Source organism: Varroa destructor, unplaced genomic scaffold, assembly GCF_002443255.2.
Source record: "Varroa destructor unplaced genomic scaffold, Vdes_3.0 BEIS01000002.1, whole genome shotgun sequence".
Classification (NCBI taxonomy): Eukaryota; Metazoa; Arthropoda; class Arachnida; order Mesostigmata; family Varroidae; genus Varroa; species Varroa destructor.
Genome location: NW_019211455.1, coordinates 1,935,309 through 1,954,689, shown reverse-complemented (window position 1 = coordinate 1,954,689; position 19,381 = coordinate 1,935,309). Strand labels below are relative to the sequence as shown.

At 40.0% G+C, this 19,381-nt stretch overlaps 1 protein-coding gene across 14 annotated transcripts in view; it reads left to right on the top strand.

Moving 5' to 3' along the window:
- Nucleotides 1-18,939, top strand: part of Calx (sodium/calcium exchanger 3) — a 94,253-nt gene extending 75,314 nt beyond the window's left edge. For all 14 annotated transcript variants that reach the window (XM_086981761.1, XM_086981753.1, XM_086981759.1 and 11 more), the window contains 7 exons: nucleotides 2,926-3,225; nucleotides 3,939-4,030; nucleotides 5,464-5,600; nucleotides 11,072-11,198; nucleotides 11,471-11,644; nucleotides 12,073-12,358; nucleotides 14,235-18,939. In XM_086981761.1, the coding sequence (XP_086837887.1) occupies nucleotides 2,926-3,225; nucleotides 3,939-4,030; nucleotides 5,464-5,600; nucleotides 11,072-11,198; nucleotides 11,471-11,644; nucleotides 12,073-12,358; nucleotides 14,235-14,475 (1,357 nt within the window). In that variant the 3' untranslated portion in view covers nucleotides 14,476-18,939. The remainder of the gene's footprint in view (nucleotides 1-2,925; nucleotides 3,226-3,938; nucleotides 4,031-5,463; nucleotides 5,601-11,071; nucleotides 11,199-11,470; nucleotides 11,645-12,072; nucleotides 12,359-14,234) is intronic.
- The last annotated feature ends 442 nt before the right edge of the window (nucleotides 18,940-19,381 follow it).

Sequence of the window (19,381 nt, the reverse complement as noted above, 5' to 3'; positions counted from 1 at the left end):
TTTAAATCGTTCTTCCCACCCTCTTCGTTTGGCTTTAGTCGGTTGTTTTCCAGGTTGTAGCAATGCGGTACTAAAACAACACTTCCCAGACCATTTCAGCGGACCTTGGTCTGTTCTTTCCCAACCGAAGATCTGTCTCTTTTCTAATCATGTTTTGGTTTCTCTGAGTCTTCTCCTCTATGCCCGCCTCTAGCACAGGCTGCATTCGGCTGCTTTCTCTGATGTGAAGCATTGCTTTTTCTAGTCCGTACTCCTTGCTGGGGCGCTGGCTCTTTTCCCGCAGGCCATCGATTCGTAAACATTTTTGAAGCCTTGAACTAAACCACACGGCAAAAACCAGTAGCCACGTGGAATGAGCGGCAGCTCAGACGTGTCAGAGACGTATTGCTACCGCTGCCATTACATTATCCATAGCCGCGTGGTCGGCTGTGGTCTCGTGGGGAACATCCTTCCATTCCGCAACTGTGAAAAGTAGAAGAGCGTACCTACCCAGGCAACTCTTGTCGTATTTTTTGTGCCAGCTATCGTTCGCTGCCTGGTCCTTCTCTGCACAAATGCTTCTTTTTTTTCTCTCGTTCTTTCTCTAAGCTTACGTGTTTTTTATTCCGACATTTTTCCAAAAGGACCAACCTCGTAAATAGAGCGCTGTACACTAGTAATGGCAACAGCACTAAAGTCAGCCAGCCAGCCGTCAACTTCTACGGTCTACTCGTTTTAGCACTTATGACAGAAGTGGCCGCACTGCCACGCAGTGTTGGCTATTCTTACCGTCTGACTATCATCAACTGTGGCTAGATACGATTAAGCTGCATATTGCCGATAGGATGGCGCTCATTACAGGGTAGTGGCGTTGCTATGCAGCCATGACGGAATGTTCCACGTTACGCCGGCTTCGACGGATGGAAAGTGACTAACATACTCTACCCTAGGACAATATAACAGTACCAGACTCACTGACATTTATTATTGACTATGGCCGCAAGCTGCGATAGCTGCGGCGGGATAGGAGAAGTGACCGCGTGGGAACGGAATACCGCTTGCAAGCTGGACATCTGAATGGGTATGTGACCGAATTCAATTGTGGTTTATCGTATCAAAGCGTATCCCTCTTTGGTAGATTCCCTTCGCACTGCATAGCGGGTGTCCTCGACTTTTCGTCTTTTCGGTAAATTCACTAGGGGTCTTTTGGCACGTCGACCCGCTAAACTCCATAAAGGGCATCTTGCTGTAGCGTATTACAATGTGGATGAAAAAAGCAGGCGGAAAGCGGTCGTAACCGCCCGCACTGGCGTCGCCATTCAGACATACAACGACGGGGCAAAAACGGATCCTTAAAACAACATCATAGTTGTTGAGCTATTGTTCAGTCTGCCTTTTCATACTCAATTTGAGCTGTTGCGTCAAAAATGTTAGAAAATCAACAGCTGAAAATAGACAGAAGGCTTGTTAGGTAAAATTTTACATGCACTGCATATAAGATAAAACATGTACAAAAATAAGCAGAATTAAACAAAAGAAGATTGTTAATAACAAATGAACTTATCTGCATCGTTGAACGATTCCCGTACCGACATGGCTAATGGATGTTTTTTTCATTATTAATCTTTATTTGTTTTATTTTCGATCACGTCTAGCTTGCAAAGGTAATAGTGGGCCAGTGTTACACATAATACGTTGTTCCGTGCTTATTACACAAACAGGCGGTGTGGTGTGTACATATATGCGCTCAATGAAGACTTTCTTTAGCACTCTCATAGACAGTTATATGCCTTAAAGTTATCATAATAATAATTACCATTATTATGGGTCTAAGTATTAAATGTATTGGTTTACACTTCCACAGGTAGCTTTCCTGAAGATAGCCATACTAACAATAACTCTCTTACAACCTTCATGTCGTACGCTTATGGCATCTACTGTACCCACTGGGGCGCGTAGTATCACCCCCGTGACCCGCGGTGCTTCTACGGTTTGAATTCCTCGGACGAGTCGACAGGTGGAACCTTGATCTGAATTAGCTCGCTTAAGTACCGTATTGAAAGTTTTTTTTGCTGTTCATCAATTAAATCTTTCAGTAATATCTCGTCATAGCAACAACAGTGACAATGACGACGTTACAAGCTGACAATATACATATAACATCTTTGATGCTCGTCGTCGAGTGATGTTTTTATGGGCAAGATTCACAGCTTTCGTATTCTATACGCAACGACTGACTTGAAGCAGCGGGTCCCAAACACGGTAAATCCGTGTTTGGTCGGAATTTTAGCAATATACTGATAACTAAGTGACAAAACTTTTGTTCCTTAGAATGGAAAACAAGCATGCGCTAATACATTGATGGGTGAAGATCATAAAACTGAAAATTATCTCCTTATAAAAATCTATCGCTAGCATTTAGTCGTAAGTTCATAAGTTATAAACAACTTTGCTGAAGTGCCACATGATTTACGATATTCAATTTATAAGTAAATAGCTCATGGTCTCGCCGGTAATTTCCGGTTTGAGATAAAAGAGTCGGTAGACGTTTTAGCTTTCTAGCTAAGTTACCTTTTTTAAGTCACCTACCTTTGGAATTGATAATGAGAGACTTGAATCTAATTTTCATTCTTTCTATAGACCACTGTATTCATCACTACTACCTGTTCTACAACTTTTTAGATTATTTTTGCAACAGAATCATCATTTGGCTCTTTGTCAGAGTCGCTGTTATAACTGGAAGTTTTTAAGATAACCAGTGTTTTCCTATCATTAACGCGTTTTGTTTTTCTTTTGTCTTGAATTTAAGATAAAGCTAAACTTCCTGATTAACTTGTTTACAGATCAGATGGGTGCAGCGAAATTTCTCTATCCTTTACATGTGTAATGCCCATTATAATAATAATATAAAAATGATCATCTCTCTCCCTTTCTGCTTTTGCACAGATTATCAAATCCGCGCTACAGCCAGGACCCGCATGAAGATGATTGGCCTGTGGTTCTAGAAACTCCATCCATATGCACGGTTATGATTCTGGATGATGACCACTGCGGATACTTCACCCTAGCTGAGACCGACGTCTCAATCAGTGAAGCTATCGGCGAATACAAAATGATAGTTAATCGAAACTCAGGGGCTCGCGGTCGTGTTCTGCTGCCTTACAAGACGGTCGCTGACACGGCCAAACCTGGCACGCAGTATGAGCATACTGAAGGAACGCTCATCTTTGAGGACAACGAAATCACGTAAGTTTCATTTCCTTTTTTTTTTGCTACCTCATTTCACGCACGCTAACAGTTCAACGGCAACCGAATACAGTTAGGTGGAATTAGTGAGGTTACTATCAGGTCTAATAAAAGAAACGAATTCATCATAGAAAAACGAATTTCTAACAACTATACACATAATACGCGCGCAAGCAAAAAAAAAAAAAGGCAAAATGATTTATTACTAATACATGCCCGTCGAAGAGATGATACACCGATAATCCTTATAGAGCTCGAAACGCAAGTTTGGGATGACTTAAAATCGGATCACTGTTATAATCTGAGTGATTGTTTTAAAATTAGCAGGTGAATCTTAGTGCCTAACATTTCCGAATGTTAAAGAGAGAAAAAAAAAAAGAAAGGCCTGCAGCGTATTATCCTTATATTCAGTATTACTCTTCTAACAATGCAGCAAAGTGTCCCATCCAGGGAAAAACATGGAATCTTAGCCACAGTACCTTTTGTGTATGGCCCCTATGAATGCCTATGACTAGTGCTGACCGATCTGAACAAAGTTATCTAGAATACCAGGCTGTCCTCATAATTCCATTAACGGTCCGAATACAGCAAGACCGATCTTGGCATACGAAGAACAAACGACAAAGCGTTGACCGTGACAAGACATCATGCAGATAGATACACTAATAGACTCGAGGTTTTCGGTGACTCGCAATATAATGTCTTCTTTGCAGGAAAACCATCACAGTTGCAATTATCGATGAGGAACGCTACGAAAAGAACCTTTGTTTCAGTCTACAGCTAGGAGAACCCAAGACCGAACAACGTAAGTTACCGACCCAGCCTCGAGTTATATGCACCATTGCAAACGTTAGCTAGCGATGTGCTAGCAAATCGTATTGACACAATCGTTCACGTTTCAGCTCACAACGATGTCGGTATATCTTTTTATTAGGCAGGCAAACAAAAAAGATTAAATATTTCCAAAGTAACCAGCAGCGAATAATAAAGGGCTCACAGTTTTTAGAAGATCCGCAATGCTCGACGATAGAACCCATGAGATGCTACCACCATAGGTATTAACTACGTTCGTATATAATCATTGTGTCATTGGTCACAGTCACTTTTTATATTGGCGGTCGCTGGCTAAGGGGTACCTAAATATTCGCTTAAATCTGTACGCCACAGGTGCAAATGCTTTTGGAACTCAAAAAAAAATGCCTTAGGCTAGACTCCTTATAGTTATGAGACAGCGTTTACCCAACGGGTATCATACGCAACAAATCTTTCTCTACCGTACAGTCTTTTATTTAGGGCTATTTACAGTACGTTCTCCTCTTTCTCTTGTTAATTAATTTGACCGCGCTCGACGCTGCTAAAAAACGTCTAGCCTAGACTAGGGGTCGTGTATGTAAAGGCGTCACCCTACGGCGCACGCTATAGCCCATACGTTCAGCTTTTTGTCTCAACTTTCGTTAGACTCCATTGTAGTCTCAACACTTCCTTGTATATGCTTGTGCTAGTGCATCTTATCAGGTACCAGGCTTTACGTAGTAGTTTCTGCTACAGACAAGGAGTGGCGATCCATTTTGTCAAACAATGCCACAATGAACAAAGAGCGAGTTTCGATTTCCCTTAGCGTTAACTGAAGAGCGAGATATCGATATATGAATGGCCTTAAAATGTCGACGATTACGATTTCCGACTTAGAGTTACGTACAGCTGCAATAAGTTAAGTAGGATTAATGCGATAAGTTAAGCAAGGCAGCGTCTACTTGATGCTCTTGTAACTTGGACAAGCGGTGCCTGTATCGTATACGCTTGCTGGCGTCACCAGCTGCTTTCGTACGGTCATGTCTTTGCCCTACTGCCGTTTGCCTTTAAAACTCTCCTAGAGTGACTTGTGAACAGGAACAAGAGCCCTTGTACGCGTTGAGCGAGCCTTTTCGCAAACACTTTCGTTCCATTTTCGAGTCTCGTTTGTTACTACTTTCAAATACACATTTGTTTTTACATATGTGATTTTTTTACGTCTTGTGGTAGCTTCTAAAAGACAGGAACTTAGACTTGTTATGGTTAGCGGTTGTGTCCTAGAGCGTTTCTATAGAGAAATATTCCTTCTGGTACATATTCATAAAATGCATTTATTATAATCGGGACCTGCAATGTATAAATTTCAACTTCTGTTATGGCGTTATATTATAGTATTATTTTGTCTCTGTTTTGTATTGGCTTTTCCTCGCCGTTGTTCCGTCGCAGAAATTCTGGAGAAGTCGGAAGAAAAAAGTGCTGAACACGAGCTATCCAAAGAGGAACAGATAGCACTACAAGGACTGCCTAAGCTTGGGGAGGCTATCAACTGCGTAATACACATTCGTGAAAGCAAGGAGTTTAAGGTATGTTCTACTCGTCAATCATAGTAAAGTTCCGACCTTATGAATCCATATCTGCTGTTTTTTATGCCCTTCAGAATAAATGTGCGTAACTTATAAATCGCAATAACGGTAGTAGTTCATAGCAGAAGCAATAGTTCGTAAATCTTGAAGCATCGTTCCTCTAGGCTCTCTTTTGAAAAAAACTAGATCCATTTTTATATACCCATATTCGTATACATATATGGGTGATTTTGTGTATGTGATTGCTGCTACGGTAACAATTCAAATCACAATCATAAATAAGATTGAAAAGCAGTGCTATGAATTGACGTTAATTTGCTTCTCGTGGGCAGAGATGGTACTTTTGTGGTACATATTTTGTGGTACATATTGTGTTGTACGCAATAAGGTCACAGTCGTCACGAAACACGGTACATAAATTCGCGAATAGTTCTGTTAGGTTTTACCTGGTGATTAACTAAAGCTATTTCATAGAAAAAAATCGCCAGCTTTCAAAACATTCCGTCTAATGTACGTTCTTAGTTATTTTCTCGCATTGCATATTAAGCTTAAGATAAAGAGCTGCGACACGACTCACGCTCCTCGTGGTTCCAATCAATTACTTGGTTGAATTTAGATAATTCTACCTAACAAAACTTAAATTAATAATTAAGTTGATTTCCCCTAGGTTAAATACAGGACAACTCTATATGCCACGCATGGTTTCTATTTACACGATGCAAGCTTTTCCTTATTCACCGAATTTAGCTATGTGAGCTCAATCAGCATTTGTGTCCGAAGACAGCACCCATAGCACTCTAGGGAGAACGTATAGAAGAAGCTGTTTCAGAAAGTTCCCATGGCTGCTCTTACAGAAGAACTTCGCAAATTTGATCATAAGTTACGCTCAAGTTTAATGCTTGGCTACATCTACAACAATTTAACACAGAGATGACATAGCTGTTTGGACAGGCCTTGCAGACTGGATCAGCCTTATCGTTTTATGGCGGATCGTAACTTATTAGTTACACATCATTGAACGTTATCAAACCACTATCAACATTGAAGTTTACAGATAGCCTTAAACCTAAATTATATATGAATTAAATATTTCGGCCAGTTTACGCGATTAGGTATCAGCGGTTAGCTAAATTTAAAAGGGTTGATGCAATAACAAATGATACACAAATAAAACTAATCAACACGTAATTTTCGTACAATAAATTTTATTTCATAGATTGTTATTCCAATTCGCCTCCCAATCAATAAATAATTGTTCTACAATGAGCTAGAGTTAGCCCAAGGCGTGATGTTTTTTAAGGTTTAAGCTAAGATGAAGGCTTAAGCCGAAGGCTTAAAGGTCTGCTTGTACCCCATATCCGATCTAAACATTGCGATAATAGGTACGTACGTGCCCATAGGTAAAATGCTGCGTCTATCTAAGTATTTATCACAGTCCAGATTTTGAGTTTAATGGCTTAGATCTGTGAAAATGATACGTTACCTAATGCGAAATTTTTTTGAGCACCAGAACCGTGTTATTTTGTATGAAGGACTGCTAGTTAAGCCCGATCATCTTTAAGGCTTCAAAACAGAGCCAAGCGCATTTTAAGAACTGACTCATATTCGAGCTATTCGTTAAGAGATTCTCCTTATTGATTTTTTTTTTTCGTATTTTAAGCGATATATCGTTTAAAGTGGTAGACGTTTTTAATGGTACAAATGAGTTTTAATATTTTCCTGTTGTCCAAAAAGTTCTTTCCATCTGTTGTTACTGCATTTACAAGTTGTTTTGTATCTAGGTTCTTGCCATTTGCCTTCATGCAGTCGTCGTCCTATAATTGTTGCCGTTGCTTTTATCGTGCTTTTGTACACAGCACACTGCCCAGTCACAATTCGACCTTGCCTTGAATGTCTTATTGAGGCAGACCTCCAAAGCATGCGATTAACCCTGACAAGCCTCGCGACGCTACTAAAAGGATAGTGTTCGAAACTTTGTTCGGTGTCCATAACTACTGTGCTTCGCGTTGCACGCTGAACATACTGCACGTAGTGCCCTCCATCTATCTCTTTCATTTGTGCTTTGTACTGTAATCACTTTGTTTCAGCTGATTGAATAGGCAGCATATGTGTTACTGTGTAAGAATGAAGCTCCCGACGCAGAGCTTTTGCCTAACGGAGTTTGATACGCGTACCGGCTAGGAGCGCTCGTTGCCGCTCTGATGTTGTTACCGTGTATGCGGTTCGTTAGTGCATTGTGTTCTAAATCAAGTTACTAAGTTAAATATCGCAGTTAGGCTAAGCGCTTGGTGTTTACTTAAACTAAGGACGACTTCAATCAATACGGTTCACGTTGTAGAAGACAGCACGGTATATTTTTCCGTTCCTACTCTAGTTATAGAGATATCAATGTCAGGTATTCTAGCCGAGGTGGACTTAAAAGAGGTGCCGGCCGATTTTCGAGAAGCTGTTCCGACACGAGCATTGAGTAACGAATCTAGCTGACGATGTCATTAATTATAGGCTCATGTATTTAGTCACGTACATCACGCTAAAGTCACATCAGAGTTCGGTTCTAGACAAAGGCTCCTATAAACAAAGGTTCTACGCTCCGATAAAAAGAGACAATTTCAGCTTTACTTGTAGCTAGTTGTCTAACATTTGGGTTACTCCTCTGACTGTTCATCTATTGAGATTCTGCCTCAGAGGGGCGGGACTTACAGCCTAACAGGTGCGATAGGTTTAAAGAGAGCAAGCACCCGGTCACGTAGATAATTTGACCCGCCCTGACCTACTTAGCTTTGTTAATCAGTTGAAGGCCAACGAAGTGTTACCTTCTAAATTTTAGGTACATATTATCAGCGGTTTTGCAGCCGACGGAACTTCAAAGATTGATCTAAGTATATTGAAAATCAAAAGCGACACGTCTTCTGAAGTGCTGATGAACACGCTACCTACAAAACGACTTTTGAATATGTCTTAATAGTGAATCCTTGTTCCACTGTATTCTCCCAACCGATATTTGATTAACGGCTATTCTATAGCTGGTCTTGTTTGCCCAAATCCGCAAAGCGAGTATGCTAGGACTCAACTAAGTCAGCAATGTATTTTCGTTTATTAACAAATGCTCAAAAAGTACGGTGTTGTCTAGGCGATACATATGGAGATTTCTAAGTTTAGATATTTTAGACTTGATTGAGGCACATAACGACAATATTACTGTGATAGAGCACGTACAGGGATATCACACAAGATTTCCATTTTCCATGAAATCTATGTGTGCATACATACATATTCTATCGTGAAAACAGACGTGATGTGCGTGTAAACCTTTTTTCACATATTTTTTTTTTTATTTCCACATAAATACGAGTTAAGGACCAAATGAAGTTTGCACCTATTCATGAATAGGTCAACATAAACTCTGGCATTTTATTTTGTAGCTCAAAATGTCCTCAAGGTTTTTACGGGGCAATGGATACTAAAGGGTATTCGTTTAGTCGGTGAAGCCGAGCCATGACCGTGATACACTTATATAACAAGTACGCTTCTAGACCTTTTATCTATAATAAAAGAAAGGCTCGAGTTGTGTCAAAGAGCGCACTTATTGTAGCAGTCAGTGTTGGTTGTCCTAGTTGGGTAGACACCTCTTCTTTGAAGAGCGGAGCCTTCTAAAATTGTATAGCTAGAGCCAACAAGCTGTTAGTCTCGCCTAAGAATTCAACGGACGCGAAAACCATGCGCATGCGAAACCTGCAAGGCTCTCGCCATGTAGGTCCCTGCACACATTGACCATCCCACGTAGTGCGGGCTTTTCCCCGTCAGACATGACTTTTCCTTAAAGCGTCTATTGGCCTTATCCTCTGGGCCTCTTAAACGCTCTTACAGAATGGTCTATTTAGCTGCGATCAAGCGGGCGGAAGCTTTGCCAGACCTAGAGAAGCCTGTTTATCGAGCCTGTGTAGAGGTAAACACGTCAAAACCAGCCTGAATGAACTGTCCCTTCATGGAGTAGAAGAACCAATCGTACATAAGCATTTTTAATAGATCATAAAATTTGCATCACTATAGACATGTTTGTATTGTATTACGGTATGATATGTATAAAATATCGTACCGTAATACAATGCTCTATTCCATACTGGACATGTTAGGCGAGCTGATACGTTTATCAACATTTAGCCTCCTCAGTAAAGGTTAATGGTGACGGACGTGTAGATTGACAAATGCAATTTCAAAGTTTTCAGTAAAGTCAACAACACGGCCGTTTATCACGATGCTTAGATGTCCTTTGGAGGCTCTTCGAAGTATGCCGGTGATGATTTCTAAACTGATGTACTGCTTTTTCAGAGGTAGACTGTTGTGAGTCTTTTAATTACGCTACACTTTAGAGTCAGTTAAAATGAAATCGTGGTCAAAAATTTTCCTGCCACATATTAGAAGTGACAACTAAATGTTCAGACAATGCCTACATGATCTACGATACTCTGCAAACGTCTATGGTGAGCGGCTCGAACCGGTAAGGGGCCACATTTTCGATACGTAGCGATCTTCGGTTGATACATTCTTACTAACTTTAGAGCCCGTTTTTAGATCTGAGCGGCTAAGCTTTTCACTCAGTATCCAAGGGTAACCCACACTCGTTTTGTATCCTCATAAAGTGACTATCCATATTTGATCTTGGTTACTAGTCTCAAAGATAAAGCGAAGTGTCTGCTTCATAAAGGTAGCGATCTATGTGAGAATTGACAGAAATGCGGCCCCTATTGTATATATCATATTTCGCATAGTACTTTATAGACACTCACCATTAAACTAATAAAAGGGATAAAATACCTAGCCATTTAAATGCATGTAGAAAAAAAAAGGTAGAACAAACAACGCCGAAGCCGTGACCTCGGTGTATATGAGTCCTTAGATAAGTTATCTTTGACTTAAAGTTTCAAAGTTCATTGTCATTAGTCCATTGTAGGGGTGATTTTTGTTTAAATGCTTAATTCCCGATAGCGTCTATTTGCATTTAGGCTCAATATGCACGTATTGGTTATTACGACGCTTGGATATATATGTTCGCTTCACTTAATAAAAGTATTTTTGACGTGACCGAGTTTATTTGACCTTACACCTGTCTAGTACGGATGCCGATTGTAAATTAATGATGTAGAAGGAAAAGATCTCCTTATACTAAAAAAAACATAGGTGTGTATAGAGTAGATTAGATCCATCTTTTGCATCTGAAAAACGACCGATTCACCAATTGAAATTGTTACCCGACAATTTTACTTGATAAATAAGGACAATAAATAAGGACTACTTAATAGAATTCCATCATATAACTATACGAAAAACATGGATATTTTGAGTTGCCTTGTAGATAGGCCAATAGCCGCGAGACTCTATATGTGGTGTTAATGCCGCTTGCGTATTTCGATTCGGTAACACTTTGACCTAATCCATGGTTACGTCGTTTGTCGACAATGTTTTTTCTTCAGAGTACGGTGGACAAACTGTTCCAGAAGACTCAGTCTTCACTTCTGATTGGCACCTCGTCGTGGAAGGACCAGTTCATCGAGGCGTTTAAAGTGATGGCCGATGACGAAGGCGATGATGATGAAGAGGGTACGATTATTTTCCGAAAAAGCAAAAAAAATTGTCGGTAGTTTTCAACTGCACAAAACAATGTACCTAATATGATTTCACTTATCGGCTTACCTGATCCGATAGTCGCTATTGTGTTATTGTGCTTTAGTGAAACCATAATCAGAGCTATTGTCGACTGGATGATTCAATATTGTTTCCTCATTTTTTTTTGTTTGTTTGCTTTATTTCGTGTATTGATAACATCCCTTTACACTGTGTTTATATTTTCGCTTGTGCAATTTAATTGATAGGTGACGAGGAGGAGATCGGTAGCCTGGTTGGAAGTGGGATCGGCGGAAAGAGCTCAGGGGCTCGTTCAAAAGATTCGCTGGCTAATCTACCCACATGCTCCGATTACGTATTCCACTTCATTACCGTCTTCTGGAAGTTCATCTTCGCCTTCGTACCACCTACCGACTACGTGGGTGAGTATTTATTGCCCGCCTGTAGAGTCATTGACGATTTCTAAAAGAAACGAATACTCTATACGGATGTTCCATTAAAACTACAGAACGCGTTTTATACAATTTCTAATCGCACTGCAACAATTGTACGGATTCGGATTCTCTACGACTCGCTTAGAGTCAAATTGATATTTTCGCTTCCCTGTAGATTTCACATTAAAACTGTTCCAAACGTACTTACCTTCCTACAGCACCGTTCGTATAAGAACTAAGTACCTTTGTAACTTTATCGTAACGGAAAACTTCTAAAACATGTTCGGGAACAGTAGCCATTTTGTCCTTATTAGTAGTGCGGAATGATTTATTCGTGACCCTTCTGGCGTTTTCTGTAAACAGTCTGGTGACTCAATCTCATCTTTTTTTCATTTCATTGCGCCTTTATTTTTTAGGCGGTTGGGCGTGCTTCACCGTGTCGATTCTTATGATCGGCGTACTAACCGCATTTGTCGGCGATCTCGCCTCGCACTTCGGCTGTACGATTGGCCTCGCGGATTCGGTAACGGCCATCACATTTGTAGCTCTTGGCACGTCTATACCCGACACGTTCGCTTCCAAAGTGGCCGCTATTAACGACAAATATGCCGATTCATCCATCGGTAACGTGACCGGCTCGAATGCGGTCAACGTATTTCTCGGCATTGGCATTGCGTGGTCACTCGCTGCCCTTGTCCATTGGTAAGATGTTTCGTTAGCCTATTCACACGCTTCTATATCATATATTGTCTTGGAGTAGTATTGTTTTAGACTATCGTACATTGGCACCTATAGATTATTTCTAAATCGCATTGTATGTGACATGTTGAGTTTCTAAGACATGCAAAGATAACCTTGACGAAAGTGAAAACCTTTGCTCAGATGACACCATTTTTAAACTAGGCTAATATATTTAAAGGCTATAAGCGTAAGTAACTGATATATTCGATCACCTGTACTTCCCCGTAATCATGTTCTTGTATTCTATTGTGGTGGCCTCACGAGGGTACAGACTAAGCGTTATATATATATACAGACGAACAGGTTGAATATCTTAAACACCTTTTGTTGTTTAAGTACTCTAGAACATACATCGGGACTCATTCCTAACGATTGCTAATAGGCGGTAGTTTATTTACGAGCTTCGAACGAAGGAATACGGTGGTCAGTATCAGTGTAGGCTTTCGTTCCTAATTAGATAAAGTGATGCGCTTCTTTCCGGCACACTATAGAGCAGTTCTGTTGGTTTTTTGGAAAAGCTAGTTCCCTGAAGAAAACACCTGCAAAACTAATATACAAGAGAGAGTCATCCTTCGCTTTTTCTAGAAACCTCCCAAGAAAAATGTTTAATTATTAAAGAGAGTATATTATATACAAATCGTAATTGCCTCAGATGGCGTCATATGGTTACACCGGGCAGCGCCAAAAATTTAACTTATACGAAAAAATAGCCACAAGCAAGTCACCTCCGCTATAGCAAATCTAGTGGTACTATATTTTTAGTCAAAGTTAAATCAACCAAAAAGTTTCGTCTCTGACATTGTGTTGTTTTGTGACAATATTCGTTCCTAATATAGGCTTTATTTACTACAACTATGACAAACTATTCGTGTGTCAGCCGACTATGGATTCATTGCTGCTCGATTATGGACGTCAGTTAAGATAACCACAATATCGATCAAAGCGTCAGATAAAAGCGATTTAATTTTGGTTTGTCAAATCTAAATAAAAAAGGTTTTATGTTAATGCTATTCTAAAGGTATAGAAATATGAGGGGCATACTCATAAGGTTGTTTAATAATAAACAGCTATGAGCTTTCCGTCAAGTTTACAAGTCTTGTAAAGCAGTTCATTACTTTGTAGGATCCACGTTTACAGGAAGATCAGGTTTTTTGTTCAAACCTAAATTCCTCATGACCTCACGAGCAAATCAGCCTAAGCTCTTTCGCAAGAAGCAAAAGTCGCTGGTACAACCGAACGGTAGCAATCATATTCCATAGGTCAACCTTCCAAGTCAGCCGAACATGAACCCCATACGCAATTGATTTTCAGCCGGAAGTCGTAAAATGATGAATTTATGAGACAAGCGCAGAAACTTAAATTGGTTTCTTTTGTGTCTTCGATTAGATAGCCACATTTTAAAGGTCTGCGTACGAAATAGTTTATGTCCACTTCGGTTAAAATCAACAAAATCAACTTTTTTTTTTACGGTGAATACGCACTATAGGTAAATAATTTGTTTTTTTACCGATAAAGTTAACAGCGGGAACCTGACTGCCAGTTAAGTATTATACCTAGCCCATTACCTGCAAACGTGGGCCCTCTGTTAGATCTGCCCTCTAAACAAAACCGACATCGCCGGAACGAAGCTAGAACGAATGCAATGACAATTTACGTGAAATTATTAATATCATATGATAAAGATGTGCCCCTAAGTTACGATAGTCACTTACTACCATCACCACCCCTAGGACGTACATGTAATAATAACAATAATCGCGGAAACAACCTTACGTTAGTAGAATAAGCAAGTCAATATTTTCCCATTTTCTCATTACGACTATATTTTTGGTTACAGGAAAAATGGTACAACTTTTAGAGTTCATCCAGGCAACTTGGCCTATTCTCTGACTTTGTTTTGCATCTGTGCTGCAGTGGCCTGCGTGGTCTTGCTTCTCCGCCGACGGCCTGAGGTCGGCGGAGAGCTCGGTGGCGCGATGCGGTATAAACTACCAACTACGGTGTTGTTCGCTAGCCTATGGGGTTTCTACGTCCTGATGAGCACCCTTGAGGCGTACGGGATTGTCAAAGGATTTTAAATTTTGTTAAATTCTGCGAGCTACTGCTATGGTTCAATACCAAATGTACCACTTAATAACAGAGCCATTGCGATTAATATTGGTGTTTCGAAACAAACAGTGAGTACATAATATTGCTATTGCTAGAAACAGCAACACGATAAGATCTGTTCGTATATGCAAATAACGGAACTGGCAACTTCCAGCAATAATTCGCGAAGATACAAACGAAATAGGTTATGTTAGGCTAACACGTGCACGCAAAGAGTAAACCCCTCAAAACGAATCGATTCGATCGGAAAGATCACTCGCACGTCAAACGTAAAACTTCGTTGCCCACCGGCAAACCAGTGGCTAATAGCTGACAGTTGCTAACTGCAGATAACCTTGCCCGCAGGCATACTTTGATTGATATCACTCTGTAGATAAAATTAAACTAAGAAGATACGACGACCTGATGAGTGCTCTCTCTCACTCAACATATATGCTACTCCTGTTACCATTATTATCGATTATCCACACACGGGAAATACGTAGTTTTGAGCCACTGAGAAGCCGGTAAGGAGATGGAGCAATGTCCGATCTTATGTTCGACGCTCTCTGGAAAAAATGTCTAAAAATCTAAAATGGAACAACAGCATAGAACATTAAAACATGAACATGACAACACGGGCAATGGGACCTGCTTTGACAATTATTGCAACCTATACTTATTACGCATACGAGCGCGGATCTATACATAGACATAAATGCATCAGATACAACGAAAGGGAAGGTGGAGGAAAAGCAAAACTCCATCATAGGACTAGACACCGTACCTGTTGCACCAGAACTTGATTGGTGAGTACAAGATATACTGGCCTTTGATTAATAGTATATTTGCGAGTACAGAGTGATTACAGGACACACACATCGTTCCTAGTCGTAGCAACAGAAGTGAAACATCCACCCTAAGCCGGACTAGCAAGTTCCGCTTCGAAATTCCACCTCGATCATCACTCTTGTTCGATGTCTTCTGGAAACAAGAGCGAGGGACGCAGGAAAGAATCAACCGTAGCCCGGTGTCCTGCGTAACCGAACTGGCTGTATCAATAAGGAGAACCACATGTTGGCGATGTGTGCCAAAACCATTTCGATGTTACTTTAATACGAGTGTCTCTAACACTGTCTAGTCGTAGTTTATGAGCGTGTGCTAACCACCTTTAGAAGACGGCAGTAAGAAGCCACAACGTTTAGTTAAGAACTTCGTTCCTGATTAGTCGGCACCTGTGGCGACGACCGAATGTCTGATCCACTCTTTCGACAACAGTAACAACGACAACAATGTCCATCCGTTGAAATTCATGCAAAACTGCAAAATCCCAAGATGGATCGAGCTATATTTGATGTTAATAATTCGGATTACAACGGTCCGTATCAACGCAGGTACCATCAATTTTTCGGGCACCACCTTCTAGTAAAATGGCCCATCAGCAGAAACATGGTTGATTTTCTTGACTTTACCGTGCCATCGAAAAACTATATACGTCGCCTTTTATGGGACAAAGTACGCCATAAAAGGTCTTTTCTTTTTCTTTGCAACCCGAAGAACAATATAGTAAAATTTTGAATAGGCCTTTTTGCTTTCACGAGTTAGCTGTATGCGATACGGTCCTAAAAACGCGCCCGCTACGAACAAAAGGTTAGCTCCGAAGCTAGTTGTGTATTGTAATTCAAAAAAATTGAAGCCGAGCTGGCGAGGAGTAGCGGCAGTCGCTTGTACCGAAACATTAAAATAGGCGGTCAAAGGATGACCAACGATGTCAGTAGCACATGTATTATCCTACAGCGACATTGAAATGGTCATCAAAGAAAGAAACAAACAAACCAGGGAGTAGGCCTAATTTAAGAGAATACTGAAAGGTTTGCGTACGACTACAGGCATAAACGGCTAAGCGAAGCAGTCTGAGTACTTGTTACTGCAACTGTACAATAGAAACGCTGACCTAACAAAGAAAGACCTGAAATGCATAATTTATACAGAACTATCCAGGTAGTTGTTAGAAAAACGTGTAGGTGTCTAAGTGTCCATGTTCGTTCCCGACGTTCTTTGTGCGTCCTTCTTGGCATTTGATGATCATTAACAGACAATCCAAAAATCGCTCTTCCACCTAAAAAGTCAGTGGAGAAATGCCAATCGCTTATGCGACATTGTGCTAGCGCCTTCCACAACAACCGGAGAATGAGGTATGGCCATGCAAGGAACAACTATTGAAAATGATTCCGAAAACACTATACCATAAGGTATTTTCGTCCAACCAAACGTGTAGGCGCTTCGTTACATTAATACATATGTAAGCATCCGGGGTCAAATGTGGTTAATTGTACTAAGAACATATACAAGGTTATTCAACTGGTGCGGGGACAACAAAAAGACCACGCTACATAAAGAGTAGTGTGGTCGTTTTCGAATTGGACGCTGCAAAAAGCAGTGGATTGCGAACTAATAAATTTTCAAGAGATTGAAACACGAAGACGAAAGGCAGCAAACTAAGTTTGTTTTGAAAAGGTCAGCTTCTCGCGATTCCTTCGCCCCATAATCGAATGGTTACAGCTGTGAATGGGTGCAATCACGCAATGGTCGGCTACCTACAAAATTATTTCAATCTCGACATGAATGGGCTAGAACAATAACCCTTGCACTTTCTCAATAGCCATCTACGAGGCGAACACAAATAGTCCTTTTTATAGCAAAAGTGTCAACATTAATGTTCCGCGGTGAAGAAAGTTGTCTGAGCCAATACAATGATGTCTGCGACGCCAAACGGTACGGTTGTTGTGCGCGAACCTACTGGTCCCCCATAGCAAATATTGATATGATAGGTATAATTATGTACATAAACTAAACAGAAGAAAATGTTGATGAGACTGCTAATATAATGATAGAATAATGGTTAAAAGGATATGCCATGACACTATAACTAATGACGTAGACAGAAACAGCTGAAACAGCCAATAACAACAATAATAATAACTTAACAAATAAAAGTTCACCCGAGACGAAGCGGTGCCGTGTCGTGTTGCTGTGCAAGCGCTGTTGGAAAAAAAAAAAAAAGCACAATATTTACCCTTTTTCTTGTTAGGAACCGCGTCGACCATATTGATCGCTCACCACCGTCAAACCATTAGTAGCGAAGCTCATGTTAGGACTATTCATGCAACTTATCATTGGACCGCTCTCCATCATCATGCATTTTCCGTTCAAGCTATTTCCTATTACTAGACCGCATTTCCCGTCATGATTTCCTCTAACCCTGTCGGCCGTTTAATTATTAATACTACCAAAGTCCAACATCTTACTTCGAGGTAGTTAACGTGAACGTCAACAATGCTACCCCGACTAGTCGTGAACTATAGATGATTGATCACGAGGTATAGTTCGGCGAAGGCTTTTACCATTACGAAACCATGCGCCATCATCTACAAACGACGAAAGACAAGAGTTTACAGATATATTATCGAACCGTTAGGATTTACAATTTGAATATTTTTTGTAGGGTGAAGACAGGTCGCAGCATCGGACGCTGCACAAGCTTGCTGCCCTGGCTTTAAACGTGTGCCGTAAACACGAAAGAATGTCAACTGTAGTGGATATACAAACTGATAGTTAGCGATAAACAGTAATAGATATATTATAGATACAGTTATAGGTACATATATCGAAGAGCCACAATTCTCATCTGATGCATTTAATATGAACAAAGAAAACAACAGTAACAAATCATAGATTTATAATTGTTCGAATTACTAATTTGCGTCGATCAGAGGCGAGATAAAGATCTAATGTGTTAAATACAATATACATATTATCATGCATAGTGTAAGTATAAATAGATGAAAAAAAAAAACAAAGGAAGTGTCACATGCACCAGCACGCTGGTGAGAAAGGATAGCGCAGATTACGACTCGAAGCAAATAAAACAAAAAAAAAAAAAAAATCATGATCATTATTACAATAGCCGATTGAATCAACGACAGGCCTTGGTCCGCGAATGATATTTACTAAAATAAGTAATTAATCGTATTTCGTATAATGATAGTAGCTATAAAATGACAAACAAGTTAATATGTACGGGCGATCGCACAGGAATAAAAACAAAAAAAATCGCAATTCAGCTCTGTTATTCATTATGTTAATAATGACGATGGTAATTATATGATAAGTTAATAATATCGAAAGAGAGTTACTAAACGGCAACGATACAGTACGTGGATTACAACGAAGAAAGTTGATTGTCTAGTTAACAAATACAATACATTCGTACTGTTATAAGTAATGCTAAGTTCCTATAAACGTCGTTATTATTAAGTTATTCGTCGAAGAAGGCAGGTGCTAACAAGGACCGATATCCACGCACATCTAGTCTCCTATACGTGGCGCCAAAAAATGTTGACGGTGTTATTACGTGAAGCCGGTTCCTAAAATAAATCAATCATAACACCAGAGGAATATATTTTTACAGAGATATCTCATTGCTAGCCCTAATATAACTTGTGGCCAGGAACAATATTCATTCTTTTTTGGGGGAATAGGGCTATCTAGTTGGACAGTTCATATTGTTTTTACCTCTCTCTTAACGAATTTACCTACAAACGCTTAGGTTAGATCGAGCAAGATTTAGTAAGTTGATTATTATATAGTTGCTCGTTATTTTGATCTACATGAATATGATGCGTGCCTTCTACTACGATATGTTTAGCCATTCGTTCGAGTCTAGTACCGAACCGTCAAACCATTTTAATCTATTTTTAGTTTTAGGAACGATGTACTTAACAATGAAATCACAATAACTATTGTTGTCATCTAATTACTATAGTCAGTAATAATATATTTTTAGGGTAACTGACAGTAATCTCTGTTATTATCGTGTTCGTCATGGACCAGCTG